This window comes from Muscardinus avellanarius (assembly GCF_963383645.1).
Source record: "Muscardinus avellanarius genome assembly, chromosome: 20".
In the NCBI taxonomy this organism is placed as follows: domain Eukaryota; kingdom Metazoa; phylum Chordata; class Mammalia; order Rodentia; family Gliridae; genus Muscardinus; species Muscardinus avellanarius.
Window position 1 is genome coordinate 11,225,716 of NC_137806.1, and position 26,072 is coordinate 11,251,787.

At 46.3% G+C, this 26,072-nt stretch overlaps 1 protein-coding gene across 1 annotated transcript in view; it reads right to left on the reverse strand.

The window, feature by feature from the left end:
• Positions 1–26,072, reverse strand: part of NRP1 (neuropilin 1) — a gene marked incomplete at both ends in the record, with an annotated part of 153,464 nt that overhangs the window by 39,134 nt on the left and 88,258 nt on the right. Inside the window, 2 exons of the mRNA XM_080717195.1 lie at positions 1,597–1,741; positions 5,527–5,682. Of these exons, the coding sequence (XP_080573321.1) occupies positions 1,597–1,741; positions 5,527–5,682 (301 nt within the window). The remainder of the gene's footprint in view (positions 1–1,596; positions 1,742–5,526; positions 5,683–26,072) is intronic.

A 26,072-nucleotide genomic window follows, 5' to 3' on the forward strand; every position in this document is an offset into this window, starting at 1 on the left:
TGGGTTCCATCCCCAATAACGCAAAAAAAAAAAAATTATGTGATGAAAATCAACAGAAAAACGGCTTGGCAAGGCCGTGCCTTCCCGACGTCCGCTCACAGCGGTGGAGGCCGCGGCCGGGGCAGCTTGGCTTTGAACTGCTTGCGGTGGTGCCGTCTGCGACTCTGCTCAGCTTTGAGGCTCACGGTGAGGGTTTCGATTGGTCGTGGTTTGGAGGTTGCTGCTAGTTTTTTTTTAACGAACACTTTGTGATGTATTTACTTAAGCAGATAGGAGTTTGAATGTGACTGCTCCATGCACCAGGAGAGAAGAACAGGAAATATAATAAATGCCGGGCAGCTCCTAGGGCTCCCCCTGCGCCCCGGAGCGGCGGACCACGCTGGCACTCGCAGCTGTCCCGACCTGGCCTACTTCTTCAGCTCTCTGCCATCCGGGGCTGCACGCCAGGACTCTGCCATCCAGGACAGCTCTCAAATGGGAGCAACCCATCAGCTTGTTTCACGTTTAATAGGGACTTTTTTTTTTTTTTTTGGTGGTACCGTGGGTGGAACCCAGGGGCTTTTTACCTCCGGGCTATACTCCCAGACCTATTTTATACTTTATTTGGAAACAGGGTCTCACTAAGTTGCCGAGAGCCTCACTAAGTAGCTGAGGCTGGCTTCGAACCTGCATGATCCTCCTGTCTCAGCCTCCCAAGCGCGGGGATTACAAGCGTGCGTCACCACCCGGCTGCTAACAGGGACTTTTAAAGTCGTGTTGAAGTTTGAAGAAGCAAAGTGAAAAACTAGAAACATTTCCGAGTGGACCTCTGATTTTAGTCTATTCTTTAAATAGCCGCAACAACAAACATCAGAGAAAGCCTGAGAGAGGGTGGTCTGCATGTTACTGAGAAAAGGGGGAATTCTCCTAAGTTGAACTCCTTAACTGCAGCTATAAAGTTACCTGTGGGTTTCAAAAAGAGATGCGGGGTGTGGTGGCACACGCCTGTAATCCCAGAAGGTGGGAGGATGGGTCTAAGCAACCTAAGGAGACTCTCGGCAACTTAGTAAGACCCTGTTTCAAAACGAAAAAGAAAATAAGTAAAAAGGACTGGAGGTGTAGCTCCAACGTAGAATGTCCCTGTTTTCAATTCCCAGTGCAAATAATAAATAAAATAAAATAGAAATCCAGCGGTGTGCATTTCATGGATTAGTCATCCACAGTAAACCTACTAAGGACCGTCCAGGTCCAGGGTACTGCGCCCCTAGCAACCAGACATGGAGGCAAAGTCCTGTCTTCACGGAGCTTCTCTTCCCACGGAAAAGGTAAACAGATTTGTACCACCTGCCAGGCTGTGCCGAACACTTCTGTCCACTCTTCTACTTAGCATCATAAGTGGCCCGTGGGGTATACAGCACTAAGACAACTTTTCAGCTAAGCCTTTGGCATTAAGCATATTGTCCAAAGAAAATAGGCTCGCGAGCAGTAAGGTAGGATTGAATTCAGATTTGTACAAATGCAAAGTGCACGCGCTTAGCGGCCTAGCGGGAAGGGCTGCTCCATCGCCTCCCGCCTCCCCGGTCTGCGTCGGTCAGCCCGGCGCCCAGCCCCGCGCACCTGTTATCCTGCAGCCGTACACTTCAAACCTCATGGAGATGCCGGTTTCCCAGGACACGGGTTTGATCCGGACGAATCGCGTTATCAGCGGTTTGGGGAAAATTCCAAACACAACATCAGTGGGGTTGGTGTTTCCCTGAAAGATCTAAACAAGAAGGGCAGGGGTGTTTTTTTTTTTTTTATCACAGACATTTTCTATTCAAAATGAATCTGGCCAAAGTTACTTAGGATTTCAGCCTTCTCTATTAAAGCTGAAACAGCGTTGATAACTTGTCTGGTTGTTTTTTTCAGGTGGTGGTAATCAGAAAGAATCATGTGCAATACAGAAATGTCGCATCTATTCAATTTTCTGAGAGGCTACAGCCTCTAAAAGTACTTACGAGGAGGACATTTATTAAAGGACATATGTTATTATCTTAAAAAGTAGGATGTTATTAACTTTATCAGAGAACCGGCAGGACCCTGCAGACAGTTCCTGGGAACTCTGACTATTTTATTGTCCCAGGGGCCCCTAAAAAAAAAAAAAAAAGATTTTTGAGTTCAGCACAGGGTCTGGCTATTTGAAATTCTAGGGAATGTCCCCAGCTCCAACATGAAGTCAGGTGGCGCCCTCTCTCCCAACTGTCCCTTGATGAGAGATCTTATCCCAGCCATGAATTAATGACTTTAATCCTCTTGGGTTATTGGCAAAATTATGTTTTAGTGGTCAAAGTCAAAGCTGAGTTATAAGTGATTTTTAACGAAAAATCAGCTTTCCCCAAGCTTCTCTTTCTAGTTCTCAAGACAAGTCATTTTACTCTAAGAAAGAGGAGGTGTACGACTGCAAACATAAAGGATTCGGTTTCTCTGGAGTCTGCGTCGGGGTGGCTGCTTCTGGGCGAGGAGCTATGTATGGCAGGGTGGTCGAGATCTCTGAGGGATGGAGACTGCAGTCATGGAACATTCTGGCAAAATCACCTTTGGGTGTAAACAAAAGTCTCCGCTGCCTTATATAATTACTTGGTGGTGAGGGGCTGAGACCAGGGGTGTTCACCTCTGAACTTCACCCGCAGCTCCTTTCTGTTTTGAAACAGGGTCTTGCTTAGTTGCTGAGGGGCCCTCTAAGTGGCTGAGGCTGGTCTCGAACCTGTGACCTTCCTGTCTCTGCCTGGCTTCTGCTTCTTTACGTTGTCGTCAGTGCCGTGCTTGGGAGGCCAGTGCCATTTCTGAGATTTGTGCGTGGAACACTGTGTTTTCTAGGCACCCTCTGGGTGACAGAGCTGGAGTGCCATGGACCGCCCAGGCCAGCAGCCGCCTTCTAGGTACATCCAGGGAGAAGAACGCGGGTCCCGAGTTTGCTCCTCTCCTTGGGAAAGGCCTTGGGAAAGGCAGGCTGCTGTTGTTGCTTCATGTAAGTGGGCGCCCGACTAGAAGGGGGGAACGTCTCACGGGGTTGGTTCCTAGCCTGGTCCCGCTCTGGAGACAATTTAATATCAGAAATTATCCTAGCCCGTGATGGTCTTCAGATGTCTATCTTACTCAGCATCCCTTGCTGGGACACAATCTGTGTGTGAGCAGTTTTTTACATATCTATTTTCTATTTTTAAAAAAATACACATTGTAGCCAGGCGTGGTGGCACACACTTGTAATCCCTGCACTTGGGAGGTGGAGACAGGAGGATGGCGCAGGTCCGAAGCCAGCTGTGCTGGCTTGAGAGACTCTGTTTCCAAATAAAAAATATATAAAAATAGGTCTGTGAGTGTAATCTGGAAGTAGAAGGGTTTCCAGGAACCCCAGTACCACACACACACACACACACACACACACACACACACACACACAAATACACATTGTAGGCTGGGCACGGTGGCGCAGGCCAGGAGGGGCGTGGGAAGCGATCGTGGACTCTGGCTGGAGGGTTTCATGTCTTGAAGCTCGGGGAAGCCCTGGGCCAGGCAGCAAGCCTCCATCTCTGCGGAGCCCTGCCGTATTCTTCCTCCAGCCTGAAGGCCCTTCTGTGTGCCAAGGGGCTCCTAGTGCAAGCGTGCACATTTGGGGACCCTCTCCCAAGATCCGCTCACACTGGCAGCCCCTTCTGGGCCGTGCAAATGGTCTGCATGCAGCGGTGAGGAGGCTGGCCGGCGAGGCCGAGGCCGGAGGGCCGCGGTCACTGTGGCCCTCTTCTCTCTTTGCTTTGTGAACACCTCCCTAGCCTTCTTGGGTTTTTGTTTATTTACAACTAAAGCAGGCCTTCGCAAGTTCGACTCTAAAATCAGAAGGTGAAACGTGGGGCTGCCAGGTGTGCGGGTGCACTCTGTCGCCCCACCACTTGGGAGGCTGAGACGGAAGGATCACAGGTTCCAGGCCAGACTTGGCAGTTCAGAGAGACCCTTGGCAACCCAGAGAGATAAGAAAAAAGGAAAAGGGCTGCAGGTACAGCTCAGAGGGAGGATGTGTGACCCCGGGACAAGCTCCCGTCCCTGTGGGAGATTTAAAGCTCCAGTATAAGAGAAAGAAGAAAAGACAGACAGGAAGAAGAAAAGACAGACAGAAAGAAGCAAAAAAAGAAAGAAAAGTGGAAGGAAAAAGGAAAGAAAGAAAGAAAGAAAATGGAAGGAAGGAAGAAAGAAAGGAAAAGGAACCTGGGGTAAAAAATGGATTCACTTAATTTGCATATGAGAGGGCTTTCTCCACCAGAGGGAGGAGGTCCCACCAGGGGTGGGCGTGGACAGGCCCTGAACTGCCCACAGCATCCGCCTCTGCAGAGCCGCTGTCCGCTCTGTTTCCATCCTGCTCCGTCAAGTGACACAGGAGCCTTTGGCCACCAATCCCTAATCGCTCACCCAAGGGATTGATGGTTTTCCTCTCACTTTGCGCGGAAAGGCATCTCTCAGCGCCACACCCAGAAGGAGGCCTCGGCAAGCGTGGCAACTGCCTCTTTCCCACAAACCCAAGTTACTCGGATCCTTGCTCCGATCCCTGGAGCAATTGATCCCTATCAATTCCCTGGGTTTTCTTTGGCCTCCAGGATAAGTGTTTTAATTTTGGAGAAACGGGACTTTCAAAAATCTCTTTATTAGTAAATCAGAGCACGTGGGACTTCAAATAAACAGAAAGACTCAGAAAAGCACTCTAGTTCTGAAAGAAGGAGGACAGATTGCCTGGGATGCGGCGTGGTCTGAGTGTGGGGCTGACAGCTTAAGAAGGAGGCCTGCGACCTGATAAGCTCAGGGAATGCACGGAAATGCCTTTAGTTCTATCAGTTCCTAATAAAGCAGCCGAAGGCACCTGTAAATTAGGTTGAGAGCCACTGTGGGTAACAGGAGAGGTGTTTGCTAAAACCGGCCCGTTCACCAGGCATGGCTGTGCACGCGTGTAATCCCAGCATTCGGGAGGCTGAGACAGGAGGATCGCGGTTTGCGGACAGCCTCAGCTACTTAGTGAGGCTCTTTGCAATTCAGTGAGACCCTGTTTCAAAATAAAGAATAAAAAATTAGGGCTGGGGTTGGAACTTGGAGGTAGAATACCCCTGGGTTCCATCCCTAGTACCGAAAAAAAAAAAAAAAAAAAAAAAAACCATTAGAAAGAGAGAACAAGGAGAAGTCGCTAAGTCACTACCTCACAAAACTCCCGAGGTTCCAGAGGACAGACAGAGCCTCTGCTGGGCAGCGTCTCCCGTCCCTGTGGGAGATTTAAAGTGACTCTAAAGTCTGTTGTTTAATTTGCCTGGTATCGACTTTTCTTGGAAACATCTGTATAATTTCCTCTTGGCTTCTGGATCTGAGAACATGAGACCCCTCGGTCAGATTTAAACCTCTAATTGCACTTTTCATTTTAAATCAATTCAAACATAAACCAGGCCGGACAGAAAGTTTCCAAACAAACAAGTAAAAACCGATCATCCATTTAAGAGACAGAATTGCTCACGGGGCGCGGGCGGCCAAACTCACCACAGGTTTATTTCCCTCTTTTATGGTGATCCAGTCTTCCCCGTTGGAGCTGATGTCTATTCTGTAAGTCTTGACGTAGTATTTCTTCTTGGTTTCCTTTGAAATGGCACCTTGTGTCCCAACGGCGGTGACAAAGCGCAGGAGACCCAGGTCCACCTACAAGAGAATTGCGAAGTGTGGTCATCTGGCGCACCCTCACGCTGCGGCCGCACGTCGTGGCTCTCAGCCAGCAGGACCCTCCAGGGCCTAATCCATCATCTCCCAACCCAAGCCTCCTCCAGAGAGCCCGAGGCAGCCACTGGCCCAGGAGAAAACAGAGACCTTTCTTCCTGCTACAACCCAGATCCCTCGATCCCTGGTGCAGAGGAGAAAACCGGGTCCAATATCTGACATTATATTTTATTTCTGAGGCTGGGCTCAAACCTGTGGTCCTCTTGTCTCAGACTCTCAAATGCTGGGAGTATAGGTGAACACCATGCCCAGGTCCATGCTATTATACCTTGTATGACATTACGCATACTTTCCAAAGAGCACATCATTTTACAAACATAAATCAAGACAAACAAAATAAATAAATACACCCGTCGGTTACTGGAGGGGTCAGCAGGATGCGGTTTCCTGGCTGCCTTCAGTAATAAAATGCAGATCATAGCAAGACAGCCTGGAAACCCAAGGGTGCTTTGGTGTGGAGACGGGCTGTAGGTGTGGGATCTGGAGGGATGGAGCGGAGGAGAATGCAATGGAGCGTCGTGTTTAACTTTAAATTCCTTCCTTCCCTGGGTCTTCCCATGGCCTGGCTCCAGAGGCTCGGCTTGGGAGGCGGGGGGGATTCCTGAACATCCTCACGCTTGCTCAGGTGTGCTGTCTCTATTCAGCACCTGCCCGGGCTCCCGAGCTCCTGCTGGCGGGCTTCCAAGGGAGGCCTTCAACTCTACAGCCTTATCTTACCGCCCTGAAGGGCGGGCCGCATGGATGCAAGAGTAGGGCCAATTGTTTCTTGGCCATGGCTCCCCTCCATTGACCCGGGGCCTCTCTTCAGGCCCCCAAGAGACTGGCCAATCAGTGAGCATCGACTGCAACGTCTGAAGCTATGAGCCAATCAAACCTTCTTCTCCATAAGGTGATTGTCTCTGGTATTTGTTATAGTAACAGGAAGCTGGCTGACACAAATTGGATGAGCTTTTCAAATCTGGCTGACTTTAATTTCTTTTTCTTTTTTTCCTTTTTTTTTTTTTGCGGGTCTGGGGATGGAACCCAAGGGCATTTGACCTCTGAGCTGCACCCCCTGCCCTAATTTTTATTCTTTATTTTGAAACAGGGTCTCACTGAGTTGCGAAGGGCCTCGCTAAGTAGCTGAGGCTGTCCGCGAACCGCGATTCTCCGGTCTCAGCCTCCCAAATGCTGGGATCTCAAGTGCGCACCACCACGCCCAGCTTAATTTCTTTTTCATATGCCTAACAGAGGTTTCCAGTAGAGTCAAAGTTTTTTTTCTTTAACTTTTCTTACTTTGATCCTTAATAATTAAATGTAAGCACCTCAAAATAATTGACCTTATTTTCACCATTAACTACAACCTTAAAATAACTAATCTTATTTTCATAATTAATAGCTAAATAGAATCTAAAATAAAACTCATAATAAAATTATCGGTTTCTCTATACTAGAAATACTTTCAAATTATTATTAATACACTTACTTATTCCTATAACATTGTTTCCCTCTATTATTATGGGTAGAATTTTATCAAAAGAAACAAAATGTGTTTAAAGACACAAGATACAAATACATGGTAAATATTTTTAAGGAACACAGAAAGTAATCACACAATACAACCAGTTAGCAGGATAGAACACCTCGAGAGGAAATTTATCATTAAGAGGCAACAGAAAGCCATTTCCCCGAACACATTAACAGCAGCAAAGTAAAACCTCCACCCACCCAACTTCCGAATCTTGCTTTCCAGTTGCTACTTGACAACCCAATGTTCAGAAAACAGTATTTCAATTAACCCTCCCGTGCCTACAGGCAATGAACACCTAAGGGACTTCCATGTCTTGCACGCCCTGCCTCATGAACAACAGCTAGTGTTCTTCACGAATTGCTTTTTTTTCTGCAGCACCTCTGAGTAGTTAAGTGAAGAAGTTGCCAGTTTGTTTCAGAACTGAATCAGAGCTACAGGCGGGAAAAACAGCACATGGGAGCCAGTGTGAAGCCCCACGATTCTCCAGTGGTACAGTTCCTCTGGAAAGGATGGGGTACCATCCAATGCACAGCAGTCTATTTCCTTTCCCTGATTTTAAAGATGTGAAGTTATGCTTCTATCAGTTTTAAGAGAAAAAGAAACTTGCTTTTAGTCAGCATGAATATTTTATGCTAGTCATGGTGGATATTTTAAATTTAATTTAACAAACATTTACCCAACGCATTTTTTTTAAATCTGGGGCTTATATTTGTGAACTAAAATTTTTATTTTTTTCCCCAAAATGAACCATGGTACTTTGCATGGATATTTTAAACGTTCCATCCCCGTTTTGTATACATTTTAAAAAGAGGAGGTGGCCGATGGTTGTTGGATGTATTAAGTAAAAATATAAGACAGATGGTTAAATTCAAATTTCATTTAGAACAAACTCCAAACCATTTTAACTTAATTATGTCCCATGCTATATTTGAGGCGCACGTACACTAACAGCCAATGTATTGCTTACTTCATATTCAACGTTGACCAGGTGTTCTGAATGTCATCTGACCATCTAAATCTCACTAGATTCCAGGCAAGTCCAAGATTTTAAGTTGCCCCAGAAGCTCTGATTTCCTGATGTCGCAATCTGAGAGTTGGCGGCACCTGGCCCTCAGCTAGGGTGAAACCCAGCAGTTTCCAGCTCTCCAAATGCTCTCAGAACAGAGTCCCCTGCAGGCTGTCCACTGAGCCGTGCCCAGCGCCACATTCACTGTTAAGCTCAAGAGTCCTTCAAGTTCTGAAGACCAAGAGAGCATGAAGCAGAGCTGTGTAAATAAACCCTTCCTGTCACACTTACGGATGGCCCTTCACTTTGGAATGATTAAATCCCCAGGAGCACACAATTGTGCTTGAGTTCATTTGGAATGACTCTAGAACTTTATCCTCCCCTGCCCCCCGCTGTCCTTTCTCCATTTGTATAATTTCTTAGTATAATTTTGTCACAGAGTTTAGTTACTAGTTACGAAATAAGTTAACTGGTGACCAACTAGAAGAATCCCAGGCATAAGAAATGGCTAATTTTGTTTTGCTTTTTTGGTACTAGGAGTTGAACCCAGTGGCGTTCTACCTCTGAGCTATACACACAGCCCAATTTTTTTTTTTTTTTTTAATTTTGAAACAGGTTCTTGCTAAGTTGCTGAGGGTCTACCTAAGTGGCCAAGGCTGGCCTTGAACCTGCGATCCTCCTGTCTCAGCCTCTAAAGTACTGGGATTACAGATGTGGACTTCTGTGCCCACCTAGGAAACAGCTAGTTTAGAATAGCACAATGGACAGAAATTAGGTACTACTCAACACAGGAAAATGTCCAAGACCCCCAGATACAAAGGCCCATAAAAACATATGCATGAATAACTTGTAAAAAAAAAAGAAAGAAAGAAAGAAAGAAAGGGAAGATATTTTCTTTTCTCAACAGCAGTGAAACGCATAGCTACCTCCCCTGTAATTGCACTGAATTTCCTGTGGGGCTTTAAAACTCTGCAGATGCTTTTATTCGCCACACTGGGACACTTGGAATTTCTTTTCATTTTTCTTCCCAACATTACTGCCGCTGGGGTTAGTAAAGATGGATGGTCGACCCCACAAAACGATTAGGGCTGGGGCCTAAACCAGCCCCAATAAAAATGGGCCGGTGTCCAGAGCTCTGAGGAGGCAAGGCTTTCCCAGCACTGTGTTTTCTCTGGCCAACACCTGCCCAGCTCTTCCCAGAGCAGAGGCCTCTGGCACCCTTAGGTGCCTGTGGAAGTGGGGAGGAGGGAGACGGTCCTGTCTCATGAGCACCACCGCCGGCACCGAGGCCCCGTCCAGAGCCAGTGGCTGGGCGTTTGCATTTGATGAGTTCCAGAAAAAGACCTCTCCTTTGCCACTTTGGTGTAAAGACTGTTTTGAGCTGTAGGCAACTGAGAATTAACAAGTGTGAGAGTCGTTCCTGGCCCTCCCTCTTCTGCCTAAAGCAGGGCATGTGTTTCCATCCTGGACCAGGAGGAGAGTGACCCTCATCCTTACAGACAGATGATTAGCATGATCAAACCTTACTAAAATGACTCTCTCTCCCTGTTAGCTAGTTCCCTTGTTATACAAACTAGCCACTTTCCCATGATTTACAGACAGAATCAGAAGCCAAGCACCCTTTCTTTGGTCAAGTTACCACTCCGCGGTTTACTGCCCTTTGTTAAAGCAGTATATCGGCCCCCCAGCCCCACTGCTTCTTGGGGCTTTTACTCCTTTGCTATGAAACCCCAGTGGCACAAAATAACAAATTATGCTTTTTCTCTTGTTTATCTATCTTTCTTCAGTTTAATTTGCATGCCCAGGTTCTTACTCTAAATGGATACGGGGACAGCATTTTAATTTCCTTGCAAACTTCTCTCACAGGGATAGCTTCCTCTGCTAATCAAGACAGAGGCCTCAGTCTCACTTTTTAAAACCTCTCTAGCCACATTTACCCTCTTCCAACTGTATTATTTGGTTACATTAAAATGTCCGTAACTCCTAGCCGGGCGTGGTGGCGCACACTTGTAATCTCAGCGTTTGGGAGGCTGAGACAGGAGGATCGCGGTTCGTAGACAGCTTCTGGTACTTAGTGAGGCCCTTTGCATCTCAGTGAGACTGTGTTTCAAAATAAAGAATAAAAATTAGAGCTGGGGGTGTCACTTAGAGGTAGAATGGCCCTGGGTTCCATTCTCAGTACTGAAAAAAAAATATATATATATATATATATATATGTATTTCCTAACAGATTAGCCTTTTCTATCTGTGTGTCTTGATGTTCTTTTGATGTAAAAAAAACTTTCACTCTTTTTGACTACAAATGACTTTTTCCTCTTTGGGGCCAGTTAGGCTATACGTCCCTTTCCCAGGCTGGTTAGTGCCTGGCTCCCATCTTTATTACCAAGTTCATTAAATAGAATATTCCTGCTCTATCTCCTTCTACATACCTCTGATTTCTCTCACAAAGGTGTGTTTTTCTACGTAGTAAAGTATAGATTATGGAAGAAAATAAACCTCCCGAGACCACCACTGAGATATACCCCCTGTCGATCGTCTCCCAGAGTCTTTCCCGATTCAGCATCTATGCATACTGGTACATTTTGCTATTAGAGAAACAAGGCCGTGTAACCTCTGCGCTCCACAACCTGCTCTTGTCTTTAGCTTTCTGGATATGTTCTGTACCAACAATATTTTTCTACCTCTTCACTGTTATCAGGGTCATGGCATTTCACCCTGCAGCTGGCCCGGCGGGATCTGTTTAGCCAGTCTGCTGACTTGGTGTCAACCATGTTGACTTTTTTTTTTTTTTTTTGGTGGTACTGGGGTTCCTGGAAGCCCTTCTACCTCCGGGCTACACTCCCAGACCTATTTTTACATTTTTATTTGGAAACAGGGTCTCTTAAGCCAGCATGCGCGGCTGGCTTCAAACCTGTGCGATCCTCCTGTCTCTGCCTCCCAAGCGTGGGGATTACAAGCGTGCGCCAACACGCCCGGTTAACCATGTTGACATTTGATCAGTGGACGGTATTGCTCATCTGCCAAGTTCTGAGTTCGGTAGTTAGGACTCACAGAGCAGAAAAAGTGTGAGAAGCACCACACACAGCTGCAGTAAAGGGTGGTACACACGAAGACTTGTGTGGCCCAGGGAAGAGCTGAGCCATCTACCAGAGAATCAGAGGAAGGAGCCTGGAGATGTTTCACAGCTGATTGTTGTGGTTTTTTTTTTTTTTTTTTTTTGCGGGTCTGGGGATGGAACCAAAAACATTCGACCTCCAAGCTATACCCCCTGCCCTATTTTTTATTCTTTATTTTGAAACAGGGTCTCACTGAGTTGCGGAGGGCCTCACTAAGTAGTATCTGAGGCTGTCCACGAACCGCGATCCTTCGGTTTCAGCCTCCCGAATGCTGGGATGAAAAGCGTGCACCACCACGCCTGGCTGATTTTTAAAACTAAAATGTGTACCAAAGGACGCAGAGTAAGAGCTTGTAAGTGGACATAAAGGGAGAGAATGTTCCAGAAAGGAGGAGCAGGAGAGCAGAGGTGAGCAGGAAGAAAGGAAAGCGTGAATCAAAAGATGCCCAACAGCCCTCCAGGTTTTCCTCACTGCTGTGGGCTTTATTTGTCAAGAAATGTGCTGGTCCATGCGCTCTGCTCCTCCTGAAGCTGAAGTGATCAGAAGTCAAGAAAACCATTCAGAACCCACCCCCGGCCAAGACAAATGGCTGGAGACACAGATTCAGCCCCAGCGCAGTATCGCACGATGCCGGCCCTCCGTGTTCTAGAATGTTTGTGGTACCAAGCAATACCTCCTTTCTTCCCATAAGAACCCAGACCACAGCCATCGCCATAATTAAGTATTCTGCTTCCTCTAAACCCAAATTGGCTCTGCCTCACTTACCATTTTTGGATTTTGAAAGAATATCATTGCTTCTTGGCTGTCTTATTTTTCATTAGAAGATTGATGGGATTTCACACCTGAGCTGGAGGACGCCTGTCTAACATGGGTGATGGGTGGGGGACCCCAAGGGGTGTGGAAATGGGGGTGGTCCCCGTGTGACTGAGCACCAAATGCAGTCACCCCAGTTCTTGGCTGTGTCCCTCTGGGTGTGCGACCCACAGCAACATCCGGTGTAGGGAGGTCACCTTACAGAAGTTGGTCAAACTCCTGCATCCAAGTGAGCTCTTCCTGGGTTTGATTACATGGTGCCATCAGGAGAAGTGACACCCTGTTTCCAATACTGAAATAAAAATTGGAACAAAGTGGAATGTCCACTCACATCTTACTTCCCTGCATCCCCCACACAAGGAGAAGGCATTGTTATCAGACACAGAGGAGAAAGCTTTTCATTGTGGGTGGGGAGAAGAGGACCTCGGTAGAAGGAAGCAGTTATCCTCGTCTGATTCGGGGGAGGGGGGTAGGACGTGGAGATGTAGCGGGTCCCGCGTGGCGAGGACCTTCCATGGCTCCAGCTCCTGACCGATGCCCCTGACGCGCTCTTTTTTCATGAGATGTCTCTGGGAACAATCCGCACGCTCTTTATGGCTGTGGCATTGTCTTAGAAATGGCAGGAAACACATTCCCCACACAGACAAGCGAGGAGCAGCCTGCGTTTTTTACTGGGAATCACTTGGGGTAAAGGAGCACGTTTTGCAATAAATCTCTGCAAACTGCTGGTTCAACAGCAGCATGCAGCCTTTGAGCCATGAAACAAATATCATCGCGTCCTATAATAATATATAAGCAGCTACTGGTAATGTCATAATGCAGAAAGCCTCATTTCTGAAATGAAAATCTGTCTTGCTCAATAAAACACTGCCCACAGTGCGAGCATTAGCAGAGAACGGTTTGCCAGCCCCAACACTCCCGGGACGGTTTAGCAGAGGGCCCTGAAAAAATAAAGGACAAAGGACCAAGGTCTGATTAAAAACAGGAAAATATTTTTTTGGTGGGGGGGCATGCCAGGGTTTCCTCAGAGCATCTTTGATGATTCCAGGAGCTGTTTAATTCATCTCTTGACACTAAAAGCTAAAGAAAATATTTTTAAGCAGTTGTCTCATTTCCTTAGATAAAACATGTTTTTTTTTTCTTTTTTTTTTTTTTGACAGAACCTGAGTACCAGTGCTACTCCAGGATGTGTGGGCTGAACTCGGGCACCTAGCCTTTGTGTTCTGAAAATCAAGATCTTGGACCTACAGTGACTAATCAGAATAGAACCCAGGATGGTTCCTGTCAATCAGAACCCCATCACAATGTATAATTACATGCACCAATTCAAGTATATTTTAAGCCGGGCGTGGTGGCACAGGATTGTAACCCCCGCACTAGGGAGGCTGAGACAGGAGGATCGCGCAGGTTCGAAGCCAGCCAGCTGGCTTAAGAGACCGTTTCCAAATAAAAATATAAAAAACAGGTGTCTGGGAGTGTAGCCCAGAGGCAGAAGAGTTTCCAGGAACCCCAGTACCACCAAAAAACAAAGCCCAACGTGGTGGTACACGTCTATAATCCCAGTATTTGGGAGGCTGAGACAGGAGGATCGCACAAGTTCAAAGCCAGCCTCAGCTACTTAGTGAGGCTCTCAGCAACTTAGTGAGACCCTGTTTCCAAATAAAATATAAAAAAGGTCTGGGAGTATAGCCTGGAGGTAGAAAGCCTCTGGGTTCCACCCCCAGTACCACACAAAAAAAGTATATTTTATTTTATTTTATTTTTTGTTTTTTTTTTTTTGTTTTTTGGGGTTTTTTTTGCAGGTCTGGGGATGGAACCCTGGGGCATTCGACCTCCGAGCTACACCCCCTGTCCTATTTTTTATTCTTTATTTTGAAACTGGGTCTCACTGAGTTGCAGAGGGCCTCACTAAGTAGCTGAGGCTGTCTGCGAACCGCGATCCTCCAGGTCTCAGCCTCCCGAATGCTGGGATTACAAGCGTGCGCCACCACAGCTGGCAAAAAAGTATATTTTATACTTTTTGCAACCAGCATAGAGTTAGTAACATAATTCTCTTTCTTTCTATGTATTTTGGAATTATTAGCATGTTATATAAAAATACTGATAACCAAGTTTACTTTTACTGATATAAAATTCTCAGGATAACCTTGATGTGGTAGGTGTTTTATTAAGAGCTAAATTTATAGACATTAGTTGTTTGATTTCCACACTAATCATATGAGGACAGTTTTATGAGCAAATAAACGGAGGAACACAGCGATACGGGTGGCTTGTCCAGGGCCACGTGATACACCAGTGGTTCACCCAGGAGTCATGTCCCAGCTCAGAGCACGCATGCGCGGCTACCTCCAGGCTGCCCCCAATTTATATTTTCAAAACCATAGTTATTGAAAAAGTAGTTGAGAATTTTTTAGTCAATAATAATTAAGTTCATTAGCTCGTCTTTTTAAAAATTAAATATTTTGTACAGTTTTGGGAGCATGAAACCATTTCTGACTACTTTGTTTTTCAGTGTAAAATTTATACTGGCTACTGGAAGGTACAACTTTGCAAATGATTATAGTCTTGAAAAAAAAAAAAAACCAGTGTTTATGGATCGTTTTTAGCAAAAGATAATGAAGAAACATTTAAAAATCCTTGTAAGGAATGAAAATACCCAAACCCAAGAAAAGTGTAAGTGTGAGAGGCTCTCATTAATTTTCTTTTCTGATCTTAATTGCCTGAATTAATCCTCTTTCTCCACAGTTAAATGAAATAAAAGCATTTTTCCTGGTAGAAACATGTGACTGGCTGCCACAAAAACTTTGCTGATAGTAAAACAATTTGAAGTGAATGGATAGATGAATTTTCCTACCAGAAAACTTGAGCCGGCCAGTTAGAATAATATTAGATAAGGCTGTTAGGACTCAGAGCCTGGGGGGTGAGGAATGGTTTTCCCCATTCCACGGGGATTAGAGCAGAAGAACAGCCAGAGCCCGCCCTAGCAACTTAGCGAGGCCTTCATAACTTAGACCCCATTTAAAAATAAAAAGTCAAAAGGGCCAGGGTGGTAGAATACACTTGAGTTCAGTGCCCAGTACCAATGAAAGAAAGAAAAAAGATGGGGGTGGGGAGGAGGGAAGGAAAGAAAAAAGGAAAAGAGAAGAATATAAAAAGAAAAGCGTGTCCTCCAACGAAGGCAGGCCTTTGCTCTTCTTGGCAGATAAAAAGAGACAATGGTCCTGTGGGTTCCGGGGCATCTGGAAATAAGGCACATTTTCCCTTTCTCGTGGTAATTTCTTTTGCATAAATCAGAAGCAACAAATTAAAAAGGAAATATTTAATTTTGACATGTTCTCTGGAGTTCCATCAGGTTCTGTTTCAACAGTGAAATCTGCCGTCGTCATTAATACTGACTGGAAACAAGGGAGCTCCAGGTTAGTACTCTGGCTTCTCATCTGGACATGTTTCTAGAATCCAGCTACTCCCATCACACCAAGATGGAGCGTACCAAGATCAAGGTCAGAGGAGAAAACAGCTGCCCCAGGACGGAGGCTCGGCTGTGGGCCGCGTGGCCTCGGTGTGATGGACACGGGGCCAGGCTTTGAATGGCTTCTGGTTGAGAACAGGGCACAGGACCACAACAGCCAATCAGAAAAGCCAATTTCCTGAAAAACCTTTAACATAAATATGGAAAGGAAGTTTTTGTGTATTCTTTCTTTTCTTTCTTCTTTGTGGTACTGGGGATGAACCCAGGGGCTTACTCTACCATTAAGCTACACTCCCAGGCCTTTTTACCTAGTTACTTGTTATCTGGAAGCAGGGTCTCTCTAAGTTGCTCTCTAAGAGGCTGGCCTTGAACTTGTTACCATCCCATCTCAGCCTCCCATGATTGGGATTATAGGCCGGCGCCAGTGCACCGGCCTTCACATATAACAATCGACACCTAAGGGTTTGTGTTTCCTTTGTATTTTCTAGAACAGACAGAACTATTGTGCTGGAGGGTGGTTATATGTAACAATAATGTACTGTGTATTTTAAAAAACCAGAAGAAAGGATTTTGAATGTTTTCACCACAAAGAAGTAATGTTCAAGGAACTAGATTATGATAACCCCGATCTAAACAGCACACACTGTGCGTACCAGAGCACTACGCAGTACCCCGTTAATATTAATATATGCCATCTTTACATTTTTCTTCTTCTTCTTTTTTTTTTTTTTTGGTGGTACTGGGGTTCCTGGAAGCCCTTCTACCTCCGGGCTACACTCCCAGACCTATTTTTACATTTTTATTTGGAAACAGGGTCACCTAAGCCAGCGCGCTCGGCTGGCTTCAAACCTGCGCGATCCTCCTGTCTCTGCCTCCCAAGTGCGGGGATTACAAGCGTGTTCCACCACGCCTGGCCCATCTTTATGTTTTTCTATGTCAGTTAAACATAGGTTTAAATTTTAAGCAGTGCCCAAGTGATTTCTCTCTCTCTCTCTCTCTCCCTCTCTCTTTTTCTCTCTCTCTTTATTTCTTTTTGGTCCCAGGGGCAGAACCCAGGGGCATTCTACCTCTGAGCTACACCCCCAGCCCAAGTTTATTCCTTATTTTTGAAACCAGGTCTCACTGAGTTGCAAAGGGCCTCACTAAGTAGCTGAGGCTGTCTGCAAACTGTGATCCTCCTGTCTCAGCCTCCAGAATGCTGGAATTACAAGTGTGCGTCATCACGCCTGGCTCCAAGTGAAACTTCTTGATGGAGGAAAGGGAGTCTGAAAACTGTCCCAGCTGGACGCACGTGCTCACTGAGCACGGAGGTCACAGGCTGCTGAGTCCTGCCCTGCTCTAACTCCATCCCATCTTACTGTATACATGTGGTGCCCCAACTAAGAAAGGGCTGGGAGCTACACCGAGGGGTCCAGTGCTGCTGGCATACCAGACCCCAGAGAGGCACCGCATCCCAAGCTCCAGCACCACGCTCCCGCCCGGCTGTGCTCCCGCCAAGGCCCAAAGGCGCATTATGGCGCATGGGTCCGGCTGGCCTTCTGACAGCCGCTCTCTAACCCCGAAGTGGAATTCATTCTGTCTGCAGACCCCACTCTGTGGCTACGATACTGATCATCATCATTGCTGTTGTGATTATTAGGAAAAGGACAGGTGTGGATTAAAACATTTAGCCCATTAAATTCAACGCAGGTTCATGCACACCGTGAACAGGCCTGTACGGCGGTAATGATGTGATCACACCCCGGCGCCGCTCTGCAGAGCCAGGAGGCGCTATGGGGCGCGGGGAAAGGGGTTACTCCTGGGAAAAGAGAGAGGGGGCTTTCCAGGGAAAAGGCCGTTTGCCCCATTCACACTGGACCTCGGAGGATGGGTCAGACTTGGCTGAGGGCGTAGCCAGATGGAGGAGCTACAGGCAGAAGGGATGAGGGACGGCCCACCCAAGTGCCTGCCGCCCCAGGTATTTGACACCGGGAATATTTTCCTTCTATCTCATGCCTCTTGGCAAAGTTCTTTGGCAGAGTGAGGGTGAGTGCCCTTCTCCCCCCCACCCCCACCTTACATGTGCGTGAATTCACACACACACACACACACACACACACACACACACACACACACACCTTCCTGTAACCCATGGGGTGCTAGGCTGGCAACATGAGACAAGGGCGTCTTTGTCATGATCCCACTGCGCGATCAGGCCGGTCGCACGCCTTCTGGGGCCGCTCCTGGCAATCTCCTTTCCTAGGAACGAGCTGCCTGGGTCCAGGGATTTCTGTCTTGGGCCTTGGGCAGCGCCGCAGCTCTGTGTTACACCCACACTGGGAGCAAGCCACTGCCAGAGGTGGCCTGAGAGCCCTGCGGGGCTTCTGCAGAGCCTCCTGCCACCGTTGAGATCACACCATTGGGCAGGCACTCATAAATCCTGTTGGTAAAACTGGAACTTAGCACAAACACTACAGAGAGCAGGACAAAAGTTCCTTCAAAGACTGGAAATGGGACCTCCTCATGCCCTGGCGATTCCACTCGCTGGCATCTTTCCAAAGGAACTTAAGTGAGAAAACTACAGCGATACACGGGTGCCCGTGTCATAGCAGCACAGTTCACGGCAGCCAAATTATGGACGAACCTAGGTATCCGTCAGCAGGTGAATGGAACCAAGAAAATGCGGTAGATACACACGATACAGTTTACTCGGACATAAAGAACGAAATCACGTCATTTGCAGGAAAATGAATGGAATTAGAGGATATTGTGCTTAGTGAGAGCGGCCCGTCTCAGAAAGTCAAGGGGCCTGTGTTTTCTCTCATATGAGGACACTACAGAGAAAACGGAGCACAAAGGAGACTTTTTAGATGAGTGAGAAAGAAACCAGTAGAATGAGCCGGGCGCGGTGGGCACGCTCGTCATCCCCGCGCTCGGGAGGCGGGGCCAGGAGGATCGCGCAGGTTCGAAGCCAGCCTCCCTGGCTTAAGAGACTCTGTTTCCAAATAAAAATATAAAAAATAGCTCTGGGAGTGTAGCCCAGAGGTAGAAAGGTTTCCAGGAAAGAGGACTGAGGAAGGGAGCCCGTTCAAATAGTGCGGGTGCGAATATGGAGGCATGACTAGCAACCTCACTAACGCGTACGGGAGGGAAGCCAAGCGCCGTGCTCACGGGTCTCTTATCACTGAACGGCGCTTAGTGTATAACTGCAATGTACCAGGGCACGTATGAAACATCGCACGATGGGCATCGCTGACATTTAAGGAGAGGGCGGTGGTGGCAGGTGGCAAGCGTGAGTTTGGAACGGTGGGTATTTGTGTTTATAAATTCACCCATGGCAGAGGCGGCAGTGACCAGTAACTATTCTTTTCTAGTCATTTACCACACATCGGCAGGCGTAAGGGAGGGAGCGTGACAACATTCTGGACCTTGAGTCAGGGAGGGAAAAATCAAATAAAGGCTAACTTCCACAGGGCGTGGTAACGTTCACCTCTAATCTCAGTACTTGAGAGGCCAAGACAGGAGGATCACAGGTTCCAGGCCAGCCTTAGCAACTTAGCCGGATCCTGTTTTGAAATAAAAATAAAAGTTGGGGCTGTATCTCAGAGGTATCATGCCTCTGGGTTCAATCCCCAGGACCAATAAATAAACCAATAAATAAATAAATTTTAATGTACAGTAAGTAGAGTGCATTAACTGTGCTCAGCACATTCAGGTACTATAGGGAGACCCTATGGGGAGGCAGACAGCTCCTGATGGCCACACAGCACAGGCCCCAGAAGCAGCTCTGCAGCCCTGAGTGATGCGGAGGGTGTCAAGTTAGCTAGCTAGCCGCTCCAAGGGTTAGTTTCCGCTTCCCACCAATGCAAAGCCAAGGCTTAGCCCCCCAAGTTACTTCTATGGTTGCCACGAGGGTCACAGGATGCCTCTGAGCACACCCTAACCACACACTGCAACTGAGTATTTTCTTCCTTTTAGATATTCGGGAAATTGCAACGTGCGGTACCTAGATTACAATTCCCCTGAAGGAGGGACGAGGTTTTCCGCGTCACACTTTCAATCCACCCAGCTCACATACCCTAACCCTCCACAGACGCTCCGTGAATGTTTGCTGGGTTTAAATTCAATGCTGTGTGAAGTCCAGAACCGCTGGCAAGATCGGTGACTCCCTCTCCCAAACAAAAGCCAACCGCCTGCCATTAAAGTCCTCATTAAGGTGTCTGGGCAGCTCCCCGGCACCCTTAAGCCAGGAATGTGATTATTCTTATCCTGGTATTTCTTACTGCAAATATTATAACTCGTCATAAACGTTCCAGTTCTTTTGAAAAGGCCACCACTTAAAAGTAGTCCAGGTCCACCCTGTGTGAAGTACTCCTTTTTATTTATTTTTAAAATGAACTCCCGTTAACTTAGTAAGCGGCTCCCTCCTGGAAGTTCCCCCAAAGCCAGCAGGCATTAAATATATATTTTTTACTCTATCCTAGTCCAAAAGACCTCACTCCAAGGTCTTCTCCACCTTCCTGTTTTAGAGCTAAGCTACTTACTTCCAAGCATGACGTCTATAGGATGTTTACGGACTAGATGTTTGTGTAGCTGGGATCTTAGACTTCTTCCATAGTCTTCCTGTATCTTTATTTATTTATGTATTTATTTGTTTTGGGTACTGGGGATTGAACCCAGGGGTGTTCTACTTCTAAGCTATGCCCTCAGCCCTATTTTATGATTTCATTTTGAAATAGGTTCTCGCTAAGTTGCTGAGGCCGACCTCAAACCTGCAATCCTCCTGTCTCAGCCTCTCAAGTGCTGGGGTTACAGGCGTGCGCCACCGTGCCCGGCCCCCTTCCTATAATTTAAAAGTAGTGACAACATCAAATCTCACTGTGTCACAATCAGTGATTTCACATGATTCACAGGTGATGTTTATGAAGTGTTGGAATTATAATTTCCTGTGGCCAGAAACTTTGTGACCCTTGGAGGGCTTTGCATTTCTCTGTCTCTTGGTGTCAGAGAAAGAGCCCCAGTCTTCAGCCTTCTGGGAGAGGCACTGGGGTGACTCTGCCATCAGCCAAAGAGCCATGATACCTTTCCAAGGTGCAGTGATGGACAGATAAACATCCTTCCCGTCTCTTGGCAGTTTCAAGAGATTTTCACACCTAAAATACAAAGAATTAAACCGCGTGCAGTAGGAAGGTATCTTTCTCTTTCAAACTTTTCCTCCTTTACTCACCAAGCTTTGTGCACACTGTTGGGACGATTCCTAATGACTCAGGAGAACACACGTTAGTGCTCAGCGTCTCTTCCAGCCCAAATAAATGACTTGTTGATTAGTTGTTTTCGGTAAGTCATGCCTTTAAATTTTTTTCCTCCTCCTAAAAATCTGGTTTGAAAAATAAACACCAGGGCGAATTTCTGGAAGCTAAAGACTTGCAGATGGGGGTGATGGTCTAAATCAGTCATTTGGCCGTAAACGCTGACAGCCCCTGGTCCACGGCTTGCTGTACGCTGCTGGGGAAGCTAGGTGGGCCTCCCTTGGTAATGAGAGTTTCAGGTGTTGATGTCAAACATGGAAATGCACGCGTCCAAACCCTCCTCTGCGTGGCTTCGAAACCCTGCAAGGGGCTGATGGGATTACTGAGATGAAAGGCAGCCACTGCCCAGGGTACCACGAATGTTACCCTGGAGGCGAGAGAGAAGACAGAGCAGGCTGCTGGCTGCACATGGTTGTCAGGTACACCGTTAAGTCTCTGAAGGGATGCCAGTCATTCCTGAGAACGCATGAAATGGGCTTCTGCAGTTTCATATTTGGTCAACCGCGTTTTCCCGGATGGAACTTCAGCATGCGTCTGGGAACTGCATACGGATTCACTTTCGTTGTTGTTGTTTGAAAACCATTTAAAAAGAGGGTGGGTGGGGGGGAATGCATTCTCCAATATTACTCTCTGAAAGAATCATCTGTAATTAGAATGCAAAATTGATGATCTATTGTTTTGAACCAGGCAAAGGACAGTGTTGGGAAGGTGAAAGACGAAAATCCGGCTAGGAATTCCACGGATGGAGATGTGGAACGAAAACAAGGAGTGTCCCTCAGTAAAGAAGGAAGAGACAGCGCAGGGCAGCGGTGTGTCCTCTAAAGACCGCGTGTCGCCTCTGCCAGGCCAGTTATCAGCCAGTATACAGAAGTGCAAATGTCTTCATGTTTGCGGGGGGAGGGGGGAGCCCCCGTACTAATTTCGTGCATTTCAGCCTGGGTCCCACAGCGGGAGGAAAGTGTCCCCATGCCGGCCTTCTGAGCACGGGGCGCAGGCACACGCCACACTGCACGCAGCTCGCCATTCCCCGGAGCGCGGCCTGAAGTCCTTCACAGATCGGAAGCTGCGTCTCTCAGTGACCTGCTGGAGCGACTCTTATCACAGGGCTGGACGCATCGGTTTCAACCACAGGCTGGGCGGTGACGGGGGAGACGGCTGTTGGGGAGGGGGCTACGCGGCTGCAGGTGTGTGGGGGCTTCTTGGTAGAAGGGAGCTGAGGCTTCCGTCAGAAAATGCGAGAAAAGGCCTTCTTTCTGCGTAGCTTGCGGGTTTGGGCAGCAATGGCCATCCTCACTTGGGGATGCAAAGTCGAGGATTAAAGACATCGCTGGGCCTCGTTTGGATACTACTGCCCGGATTTAGAAGGGAATGGAAAAAAAGTCGTTCTTAATCTGTTTGGATTCCTTTTGATAAAAAGATTTTAATTAAGATGACTCCTGTAGGAAATCATACCAACTTGAAATCTAGAGATTTTAAAGAAAGATAAGTAGATAAACAGATGTTGATATAAACTCTCTGGAAAGCAGCAACGTACCCCACTATCGGAAATGGATTATCATGCCGCTGCAGTCGGCAACTGGAGCTGAATTTCCACAGCCCCAGGTGTAAGCCCAGGTGTCCTTCTCCTTGTCCCGCTCCCTGGAAGACTCAGGGTGTGTCCAGAGAGAGGACATGAAAGGTGTTTTCTATGTTTTTCTGAATAACCCAGACTCGTGTTTATTAGGGTTTCATTTTAGATATTTTTGGATCCTTTTTACAAAAGTATTGGCTGATTCTTCTTTCTATGGAAAATACTTCTTAGACAAAGTCTTTCATCTTGGTATTGGAGCCTTCTAAATAAATAATGGCATCCTTCTAAAAGCATGAACTTTTGGGAAACATCTGTTACAACGAAAGAAATGATATAATGTACGTGCTACAAAATGTTGCTGACGGAGAATAGCAATGACTAGTTTGGACTTTTGAACGGCAGAAATATCTGCTAAAATCTGGCATACTACATCATCATTTTGTTAAGATTGGGAACTTCAAGAAAGTCAGCTTCTGAGCAGGCTGTGGTGGCACGCGCCTAGTAGTAGTCGGGAGGCTGAGATAGGAGGGTCATAGGTTTGAGACCAGCCTCAGCAACTTAGCAAGACCTAGTTTCAAAATAAAAGAGTTGGCATGTTGCTCAGAGTGTAGAACACCTGGGTTCAATCTCCAGGAATAAAAGGAAAATGAAGTTATTTTTATTCTCCCCATAAGTTAGTTCTGTGTGCCTCCTAAAATATTAAAAGTCATGGATATTTCTCATTTCAAATGACTTTCCGATTTCTCTTTTATTATCGTCTGCATTTCTCACTGGATATCTGAGGTCTCATCTCTAGATACTCAGACTGAGGCCTTATCAGATTTCTGTCTCCTGTAGCCCATGGCCTATGCACCTGCCTGGGTCTCAGTCTTCTCTCTCTTCTGAGACGGGCTCTAAGGTAACCGGGTTAAGCCCAGGGAAACCCATCAAACCTAGCAGCATAAGTCAACTGTAATGCTTTTCTCCAGAAACTGGGTCTCAGGTGCTGTCTTCCTCCTTCATTTTTCTGGGTAGTATTATGCTTTATTAAATGCTCAGAGTTGAAGGTGTTATTTGTCTTTTAGAGACAGGAAAAAAAAAAAGACTGGCTATTGGCAGGACTTTAAGTTGTGGGCAGTCTGTCATGGCGGGTAAGTCCCTGCCTTCCAGATATTTCCTTCCAAGATTGGAGAGCCATGAAAGATGAACTGTCTGGGCTTTTTCTTATCTCCCCCCGTGGGCTGCAGTTCCAAGCACACCAGCACAAAAGAAGCAAGGCGAACAGGTCCCACTGAGTGAGGTTTCAATGGGAAATCCTCAGATAAGCTTCCTGGTGAAGCCAACCCAAACAATTACTTGATCTAAGAGGAAAGAAAACCTTCTTAATGGAAAAAAATGTGCCTTGTACTGTCTTACATGATTATCAATAGTATTTCAAATGAATCCCAGCTACGCTCCATATATTTGTATTTTTATCTTAGGCAAGCTCAGGGCGCTGGCTTGATAGAGTGCATTTATTTTTAATAGAATCATGGAATCTTAAATGCTTGAAAGGGCCCGAGAAGCTGTCTCATCCAATCACCCACCCCTGAAGAACTCCCTCAACCGTTCTCTCAAGCTTGCTACAAGAAGAAAGGAGCTTTGTTGTTGCTGTTGTTAAATCCATAGAGTGTAGTCGAAAGTTTAAAACATTAGACTTGCAAGAAAAAGAAGCCTTGGGTAGAATTAAGACCTCATCCTCCTGCAGGAAGGCAATTAAGACACAAGCCTAGTTGCATTTTTAACCCCTCGAAGCCAAGAGACCTGAGAAACCATTCACAAGGTGCCCCACAAGGACACATGTGATTCCTCTGAGTCCTAACAAGTACAGTTAGTCTCAAACGCTTACTCTGTCCAATAGCTGAAATGTCAACGCTTTCTACACTCCATTGCTATTGGGACCGATAGAACATTTTACAATTTAAGTCACCTTCCTCTTCTTATTTGAACCTAGAATCCAATGAGATTAGGTGACCAAGGGAGAGAGAGAGAAGGGCAGAGAAATAAAAGTATGTGTGCGTGCATGTGTGCGCGCACACTAACGTGTGTGCATGTGTGTGTATATGTGGCGTACCCATGTGTGTGTGCACGAGTGCCCGGGTGGGTGTCTGCCTCATTTCAGGTCAGCATCCTAAATGTTCCTTCGATGTGGGTCACAACTGCGTTTGGCTGCGGCGCCTTCAAGGGTCCATTAAACGACACCTCTCTGAGGACACCGCGCCCTCGCTCGCCCAGGGGCCCTGGAATGCCCAGGCACACAGCTCTCTCGCCAACCAGAAAAGGTGGCTGCGGCTCATCTAGAAATTCCAAACTACGCCTTCTGCCAATCCTGAAGAACACACTTCTATACACGTTTTGACTTCGGGGTTTTCAAACTACAATATGAAAGTTATCGAAAGCTTAGGGTGGGTATGTTACGTTACATGCTGTGTGAATGTGGCCACCGGTCCTAAATGTGAACATTAATGCACTCTGTAAAAGACACAATTATTACCACTGGGACAGAAATCAACAAGCCCTACCAAAGGAATTTCTTAAACTGCTATCATAAAATCTGCTCATGTTATGGATTTCATTAACATTTTACTCCCCAAGGAATCCCAATTGTATAATAACAGAAGTTCTTTAAATTTTAAATACCACAGACAGGAACAGACTTTCACCTAAAACAGATGTAAAGCCGTTAGCCCTGCCTTCTGATTGGCCCACGGTTATGAAACTGCCTGGTAATTGATAGCTCTTAAAGTGTTGTTGTTTAGGTTACAGCAATGGAAACGATATTATTTTTCCCATGAAAAGATAAGTTAATAAGCAATAGACAGGCTTTTCAACCACAGTTCCTTGCTTTGACTACGTTTGAAGTTAAGAAAAAACAACAGCAATAAATCTTTTTTTAAACTTTTTATTTTTTTATATTTTGGTACTGGGGATTGAACCCTGGGCCATTTTACCTCTGGGCTACACTCCCTATTTTTATTTTATTTTTTTGTTTTTGTTTCTGAAATAGGGTCATACTAGATTGCTCAGAGTCTCCCTATGAGGCTGAGGCTGTCCTCAAACCTGTGATCCTCTCATCTCAGCCTCCCAAGTACTGGGGTTACAGGAATGCACCACCACACCTGGTTAACCACAAACCTTTGCTCTGTATAGCGCATGAAAATTAAAATCGGGTATACAAGGGCGAGCGGCACAAACCGTGCCTCCGGGGCAGAGCTGGCTTCAGTCTTATTTTGCATCAGTCTTGTCAATGATGACTTGCAACCTTATCCTTGTGTTTCTTTTTCTTATACCCACCCTTATCTCTGTGCATGATTGTGCAGTTGTCTAAAATAACATCTGTATTTATTTAGCTAAAAACAGTTCGCAGCTAAAAGCTAAGAATAGCTAAGCTTAAGATAAATAAGCAGGGAGGTTCATCAGCAATTTTCCTGCATAAGGTAAACAAATACATCTGTATTTTTGGAAAACAAAAGAACTATGGTTCTGTTCAAATAACAGCCACAAAGTGTCTGTAAGAAAAAATTA